Here is an 8950-nt window from a genome sequence, read left to right as displayed (position 1 = left end):
TCTATTCCAGCTATTATTATGTGGAGGAGAGACATGTAGGCCAAATGTTCAAGTAGTGAGTCATCATCAATAACACACTGTGGTGTGAAAACCAAATCATGTTCTGTGTCAAACTATATTTATGGACCACAATTACTGGTACACATGAAGAGTTTTGATGTTTGTTACAATATATCTGCCTCTTCCAAGTTTTCTAAATAAATACTTGTCATAATATTGATGTAGTGACTAGTGAGTTATGCATAACAAGGCCTGAGAATGAAATCAAAGAGATTACAAAGACGAACAAAAAAAAATCAAAAATGCCCTATTATGCACTGTTTGACGAAAGTTTGTGTTTCATACAGTACTTATAGTGAATGGAGACCTACAGATAAAACACATATACATACATTCTCGCTCTGTCTCTCTCTCTATATCACTCATTCACCAACACACTGAAACACACTCACTCCTTCACACACACTGGAACCCTCGGTTACGACCCCCGTCTCGCCCTGAGAATGTGTATCAATGCTGAGAAGCAGGTCAAGCATTCTGAAAGTGCAGCAAAGTGAGATAATTGTCACACTGTGATTTACCCAGACAGCTTAGGGCTTACCACTCAAATATACCCCCACCGCTAAAGACCCCACCCTCTGCACCCCCCGGCACAGTACCATTCAAAAGGCCACTGTTTCAAAGGCAATTGTCCCCGATCAGAGGGGGCGGGGGGAGTAATACCTGTTTATGACTGACAGGCCCTGGGATAGTTGGCGACATTGTGATTAGTGCCCTGGCGAACGAAGGCCCTCTGATGTGGCTGTGTGTGATATCCCTGGCTATTAGGGCCTCCGGTCGCTTCTAAATACCCCCTTTAGGTCCGACTGGTACCTCCACCTCCCAGCACTGCTTTGAAGACAGGGTCAATGAAGAGTGGAGGGGATGGGGGAATGGAAGAGGGGATGGGGGGAAAAGGAAAGCCCTGAGAGAGAGAGGACCAGGGCACCTGAGGGTTCACAGAGTAGTATGTGGTGGCATTCACTTCTTGAATTCAAATTAACTTGGAGAACTTAGATCCCAACTTAAAAGAGAGCAATATTTTCCCAAAACTCTCGCATCTAACAATATTATATACTGTACAAAGAATAATAAATAAATGTTGGTTGTTAAGAGCCATATTGGCTTTGAAATTTAAGGACAGATTCCAGGAGCCGTTCTTTAAAGAGAGAAGACCATCTGAAGACAGAAAACCTCTCTATTGAGTTGGCTTATTAATACATGGACCCAATGAGCACATTGAGCAGGATCAGTGTATTGTGGGGGTACAATATGGCCCTCTGTATCTCTCCCATTACCTTTCATGCAATAACGCCATAGGCACAGCTCAGTTCACAAAAAGAGCAATCCTGTTTGTGTCAGCTGACCTAGATTTAATGAGAAGATCTACTGTATGTCTCTATTTTCCCTTTGGGGTAAAATAGGGGGTGTACTTAGTACCAAACCCTGAGTGCGAGTCTCCTGGAGTGTCTGTTGACCTTTTCATGTGTTCCAGAGACACAGGCCTGAGCAGGGAGACAAATGCTGTTGAACACCACACTGTCAATCCGATGAATCCAATTAATTATTGGGAATTTGGTATTGTTGTTAAAAAACATGGAGTATGAAACCAGGGGTGGAGGGAATCACCCGAGGATGAGTATTGACCCACATTTGGGGGGAAAGTTGGGGTATTACCCCGTCGACCACCCCTGGGCAGCCCACCTCATTGGTTCATTACCCGTGGTAAACATGCTTCTCCCCCTGCCAGTCTGCAGCTAGCCCTGGTAAATACCATAGGCCAGATTCCTCCACAGACAGACTCGTACATCTCTTTGCACTCTAGGCATCTGTCTGACAGGCTACAGTCAGTAAGATGAAGCCATGCCTCTTTTTGCCACTTACCCTAGGGCTGTGACGGTCATGGTATTTTGAATGACGTAATTGGTCAGCTAAATGACTGCGGCCAATGTTATAACTGTTCTAATACCAACAACAAATAGTGTTTTAAGATGCTCATTTCCTCCTCTTCTCCGCTCCTGACTACATGTGCTGCTGCCTCAGAGAGGGGGGCATTGCCTAGGCAACTAAAGTATTGTTTGCTACAAAGCCTTGCTTGTTTCTGTAACAAAGGTTCATCCGGTTCTAGAGTCCATGTTACAGCAGAAACAGACTCAACTACACGAATGCCCGGCTGTCCCGTTTTCAGTCTACTGTGCTTTTTTACTGATTGGTTCTCCTCTGTGTCTTTCTCACTCAAACACCCACATGGACAGCCACACACAGTTCACAAGCCTCACCTGGTTGAATGTAGGGCCTACTTTTTTCCTTTACCTCAGACTGGTGGACGCAGGCTGAAGGGCAAAGCTGTTGTATTTGACTGTGTTTACTACATTACCTATGCCGTCTGGCCTCTCTGCTCCTGGTAACCTGTCACTTCCCATTATTCAGCTCCATTGCACAGCTTGTGCTGCCCTTAGGCACCGTGTTTGGAATACTGCAGCTGCATACAGATCGAAGTGATGTCTCCTCAGCCTCATTGCTGCACATTAATGAATGTATACTGTGGGAATCAAACAGTCGGTCACAATTATGAGATTTAAATATATAGACATTAAATCAATTAGGTCAACTTACATGTAAAACTAATTTTAAACTGTTCTTTCTCACTGTCTGCCCCAAAGCACTTGTTTCACCTGTAGGCAATAACATGTACATAATTAACACATTCATACAACCAATTTAAATATTATTACTCATTTTAAACAGAGGGTTTAACATTGCTACCCGAAATGCCGGTATTAAGTAGTTTCATCTTACCGTCAAAAGTGAATCTATGCAGCCGGCTGTACACTCATATCCCCCTTGGACCGATTCGTAAATATAACATTGTCCATTCAGCTGTAAAGGTTTCAATTTCCTCCTTAAACCCATTTAATGGCAAGAAGGTGAAAAAACGGTGGAAATATTCATACTTTCTTTATTATGTTTAAAATTAATTGTTATCATCATGCACTTGAGTGCACAATGGTCAACGTGTTCTTAAGCCTACCTGTCTTGACCACAATACTCACAGACTACATCACTGCCGGGTGCAGGCGGTTCCGGAAGGCCAGGGATTGCTAAAGTATGATATGGCGCCCTCAAGTGGGAATTATGGAGAAAGAAGTTGCCTTTTCTGCGCAGCCTTTTCCATCCATCCTGTCGTGTGCACGGTCCGGCCTTTCCATCTGCTCTTGAGTGCCTTTATGAGCACGTGACATAATTGGAGGCAGAAGACTCAGACAGAACATTCTTTCAATCGATGTGAACCGTAGTCTTCCGTTCAAAAATGTCGGACAGATCGCCTCGAGCCGACAACCCGAACTCTGTGGTTTGTAACATATGCGGTATTGCTTACACTTTACCAGGTAAATTCATTGTAATAATTATAATTTGCCAGTCCACGTATTGTTTAAAGTTTTAGCTATATGGAGCTAACGTTACCTGTCAAATTGCACACCTGTTAGCTAGCTTCGGGCCACGTTGTGGCTACCAAAAGTTATACGGTCCGTTTTCTTCAGTAAACAGGCGAACTGTGTTTATACAGTAACGTTATATCGTAGTTAATAATACATTTTGTTGACTTGAAGAAGCTTATCAAGAGTTTGGTCCGGACACATCATCTCATTCTGCCTATAGACTGCCACAGTGCCAATACGTCTGGACTGGACCATTATGGCCAGAGAGGAAGTATCTTCCGTTAACGTTAACTCTATTATGGCTTAGGAAAAAAAAAATGTTGAAGGTTTAGGCACCTCCTTCCCCCAATCTAAAAACGCATAAAACGTTGTAAAATACATTTTAATGCCATTAATCTTTTCAGAGGACGAAATCGTTGGCAACCTTCCCAATGTCCTCCTGTGTTCCCACATCTTCTGCACCACCTGTCTGCGCTCGTTGGAGTTTAACAATGTCATTCTGTGCCCTGAATGCAAGGTACAGTACAGTACTAGCACCTGGTGTCAGCTATACAACAAACACTACATGAAACTGATGGTCACATACATATTTCAAAAGGGGTAAGGCTGTAAATGCAATGCTGAATGTATACACTTCCCTGTATATGTATAGTCCCTATATTTTCAACATTTTCACATTTACAGTAATATAAATCAAATTCAATTATATTTGTTGCATGTGCCGAACACAACAGGTGTAGTAGACATTACAGGGAAATGCTTACTTACAAGCCCTTAACCAACAATGCAGTTTTTTGAAAATACCTTTTAAAAAAGTAAGAGATAAGAATAACAAATATTTAAAGAGGGGGTACCGGTGTCGAGGTAATTGAGGTAATATGTACATGTAGGTAGAGTTATTAAAGTGACTATACATAGATAACAGAGTAGCAGCAGCGTAGAAGTGGGGGGGTGACAAATAGTCTGGGAAGCCATTTGATTAGACTTTCAGGAGTCTTATGGCGTTGGGGTAGAAGCTGTTTAGAAGCCTCTTGGACCTAGACTTGGCGCTCTGGTACCGCTTGCCATGAGGTAGCAGAGAGAACAGTCTATGACTAGGGCTGGAGTATTTGACAATTTTTAGGGCCTTCCTCTGACACCGCCTGGTATAGAGGTCCTGGATGGCAAGAAGCTTGGCCCCGGTGATGTACTAGGCCATACGCACTACCCAGCTTTGCTGTCAGATGCAGAGCAGTTGCCACACCAGGCAGTGATGCAACCCGTCAGGATGCTCTCGATGGTGCAGCTGTAAAACCTTTTGAGGATCTGGGGACCCATTGCCAAACCTTTTCAGTCTCCCGAGGGGGAATAGGTTTTGTCGTACTCTCTTCACGACTGTCTTCGTGTGCTTGGACCATGTTAGTTTGTTGGTGATGAACCATTTTTACGCGCTTCAGCACTCGGTGGTCCCATTCTGTAAGCTTGTGTGGCCTACCACTTCACGGCTGAGCCGTTGTCGCTCCTAGACGTTTCCACTTCACAATAACAACACTTACAATTGACCTGGGCAGCTCTAGCAGTGCAGAAATTTGACAAACGTACTTTTTGGAAAAGTGTCGTCATATAACGGTGACACGTTGAAAGTTACTGAGCTCCTCAGTAAGGCCATTCTAATGCCAATGTTTGTCTATGGAGATTGCATGGCTGTGCTCGTTTTTATATACAGTGGGGCAAAAAAGTATTTAGTCAGCCACCAATTGTGCAAGTTCTCCCACTTAAAAAGATGAGAGGCCTGTAATTTCATCATAGGTACACTTCACCTATGACAAAATGATTTTTAATGAATTTATTTGCAAATTATGGTGGAAAATAAGTATTTGGTCACCTACAAACAAGCAAGATTTCTGGCTCTCACAGACCTGTAACTTCTTCTTTAGGACGCTCCCCTGTCCTCCACTCATTACCTGTATTAATGGCACCTGTTTGAACTTGTTATCAGTATAAAAGACACTTGTCCACAACCTAAAACAGTCACACTCCAAACTCCACTATGGCCAAGACCAAAGAGCTGTCAAAGGACACCAGAAACAAAATTGTAGACCTGCACCAGGCTGGGAAGACTGAATCTGCAATAGGTAAGCAGTTTGGTTTGAAGAAATCAACTGTGGGAGCAATTATTAGGAAATGGAAGACATACAAGACCACTGATAATCTCCCTCGATCTGGGGCTCTACGCAAGATCTCACCCCGTGGGGTCAAAATGATCACAAGAACGGTGAGCAAAAATCCCAGAACCACACGGGGGGACCTAGTGAATGACCTGCAGAGCGCTGGGACCAAAGTAACAAAGCCTACCGTCAGTAACACACTACGCCGCCAGGGACTCAAATCCTGCAGTGCCAGACGTGTCCCCCTGCTTAAGCCAGTACATGTCCAGGACCGTCTGAAGTTTGCTAGAGAGCATTTGGATGACCCAGAAGAAGATTGGGAGAATGTCATATGGTCAGATGAAACCAAAATATAACTTTTTTGGTAAAAACTCAACTTGTCGTGTTTGGAGGACAAAGAATGCTGAGTTGCATCCAAAGAACACCATACCTACTGTGAAGCATGGGGGTGGAAACATCATCCTTATGGCTGTTTTTCTGCAAAGGGACCAGGACGACTGATCCGTGTAAAGGAAAGAATGAATGGGGTCATGTATCGTGAGATTTTGAGTGAAAACCCCCTTCCATCAGCAAGGGCATTGAAGATGAAACGTGGTTGGGTCTTTCAGCATGACAATGATCCCAAACACACCGCCCGGGCAACGAAGGAGTGGCTTCGTAAGAAGCATTTCAAGGTCCTGGAGTGGCCTAGCCAGTCTCCAGATCTCAACTCCATAGAAAATCTTTGGAGGGAGTTGAAAATCTGTGTTGCCCAGCAACAGCCCCAAAACATCACTGCTCTAGAGGAGATCTGCATGGAGGAATGGGCCAAAATACCAGCAACAGTGTGTGAAAACCTTGTGAAGACTTACAGAAAACGTTTGACCTCATTGCCAACAAAGGGTATATAACAAAGTATTGAGATAAACTTTTGTTATTGACCAAATACTTATTTTCCACCATAATTTGCAAATAAATTCATTAAAAATCCTACAATGTGATTTTCTGGAAAAAAAATGTCTAATTTTGTCTGTGATAGTTGAAGTGTACCTATGATGAAAATTACAGGCCTCTCATCTTTTTAAGTGGGAGAACTTGCACAATTGGTGGCTGACTAAATACTTTTTTGCCCCACTGTACCTGTCAGCTAGAGCTGGGCGATATGACTATATATATATATCGTGTGACAATAGAAAAACGTGAGAGACACAGAGCTCGAACCTAAGAGGGGCTACTTCGGTCGCATGGACATAGTTTGGGTATGAAAAGTCTGGCACAGACCAGAAAACTGTCCTCTGCAAAATATGCTGCAGGCCGTTCCTGACAACAGAATCAAACACCACTAACCTCTTTTACCACCTACGCAAGAATCATGTGAAACAGTACGGAGATAGTCTACAGATGAGACCCAAAAAAGTACAGTCGAGTGCTCAAAACAAACCCCCACCAAACTCGTTGCAAGAGGCTTTTGCCCGCGTGACACCATTTATGGCAAAGAATCACGAAGATGGAAGGAGAGAACAGCTACTGTTACAATTTACATCTGCAAAGACATGGCCCCAATTTACACGGTTGAGAAACGGGGGTTTCGTGAGTTGGTGCTAACTCTCGACCCAAGGTACCAACTGCAAATTGAAATGTGACACGTATTAATTCCCAAAAATGTATATATTTTAAGCCTATATTTATTTTGTTTGCAACTATAGTTGAAATGTTTTCTATTTAACTTTTTTAGATTTTATACATTAATATTTTGTTATGTTACATGCTTAATTGAAAATTTGCACAAAGGTTCTAAATAAAAGGAGAAATAATCAAATATGAGTAAGTACCTTTTTATTTGTTGAGTATAATTCAAAGAGAAATAGGCCTTTTACATGTGGTCATTTTATATAAAGTAGTTATTCATTGAATTTACAGAAAATGTGCTATGTCATATGTATCGTTATCGGGATATGAAATTACCTATATCGGGATATGAGATTTTGGCCATATCGCCCAGCCCTACTGTCAGCAATGGGCGTGGTTGATATAGCCAAATCCACTAATTTGAAGGGGTGTCCACATACTTTTGTGCCAGTTCATACTACTTACCAGCAGGCTAATTGGCTGCAGTGTGAATAAGTAGTGTAGTTGTATGAAATGCAGTGGGTGTTCCTGCAGGTTGAGTCCACTCTTCCTGAAGGAGGGGTGGAAGGACTGCAGGTGGACAGCAGAATCATTGGCCTCATCTACACAGCCAAAATGAACAAAATGAAAAGGTATATAACAGTTTATTTCACATACTTATAAATACACACATGCCAGCCACTATGATTCACTTTGGCAGTTTACAATGCAGAAACTGAATTGCTGTCCAGTTGACCTTACACACATATTAAGAGCATAATTATAAATAGAAAACATTTCAATATTATTTCCCCCTATTCTCATTTTTATTTTCAGTGTCCATTTAGCAGCTAACTCTGAGCGAACACTACCATTCTCCTCAGACCATTATGGGTCCTTTAGTTGGGAATCACAGAGATTCTGTCTCATATCTCAATGATGAACAAACACTCCAAACTAGAAATATAATGCATTTGGAAAGTATTCAGACCCCTACACTTTTTCCACATTTTGTTACATTAGACTTATTCTAAAATGGAGAAAATGTACATTTTTTTCCTCATCATTCTACACACAATACCCCACAATTAAATTTTTGAAAATGTCAAAAAAATAATAAACTAATCTTTATTTACATAGTGCCTTCGTAAAGTATTCATACCCCTTGACTTTTTCTCAAAAATATTACGTTACAGCCTTATTCTAAAATGGATTCAATAGTTTTTTTCCCCCTCATCAATCTACACACAATACTCCATAATGATAAAGCAAAAACAGTTTTTTTTTAAATGTTGCTAATTCAAAATACAAAATCACATTTACATGAGTATTCAGACCCTTTACTCAGTACTTTGTTGAAGTACCTTTGGCTTGGTTTTGCACTGTTAACTGTGGGACCTTTATATAGACAGGTGTGTGTCTTTCCAAATTGTCCAATTAATTTAATTTACCAAAGGTGTACTCCAATCAAGTTGTAGAAACATCTCAAGGATGATCAGTGGAAACAGGATGCACCTGAGCTCAGTTTCGAGTCTCATAGCAAAGGGTCTGAATACTTATATAAATAAGGTATTTCTGTTTTTAATTTTTAATAAATTAGCAAAAATTTCGTAAAACCTGTTTTTGCTTAAGAGGTTTTGTGTGTAGATTAATGAGAGAGAAAAAACTATTTAATCCATTTTAGAATAAGGCTCTAACGTAACAAAATGTGGAAAAGGTCAAGGGACCTGAATACTT

At 41.5% G+C, this 8950-nt stretch overlaps 1 protein-coding gene across 1 annotated transcript in view; it reads left to right on the top strand.

Annotated features, from left to right (window-relative positions):
* The first annotated feature begins 3083 nt into the window (after positions 1–3083).
* The window catches only part of rnf17 (ring finger protein 17), a 29121-nt gene continuing 23254 nt past the window's right edge, over positions 3084–8950 (top strand). Inside the window, exons 1-3 of the mRNA XM_021597738.3 lie at positions 3084–3428; positions 3884–3996; positions 7769–7866. Coding sequence (XP_021453413.3) covers positions 3350–3428; positions 3884–3996; positions 7769–7866 — 290 coding nt within the window. The 5' untranslated portion in view covers positions 3084–3349. The remainder of the gene's footprint in view (positions 3429–3883; positions 3997–7768; positions 7867–8950) is intronic.

This window comes from Oncorhynchus mykiss, chromosome 3, assembly GCF_057628025.1.
Source record: "Oncorhynchus mykiss isolate SJ-2025 chromosome 3, ASM5762802v1, whole genome shotgun sequence".
Lineage (NCBI taxonomy): Eukaryota > Metazoa > Chordata > Actinopteri > Salmoniformes > Salmonidae > Oncorhynchus > Oncorhynchus mykiss.
This window is presented reverse-complemented; position numbering and strand designations above follow the sequence as displayed.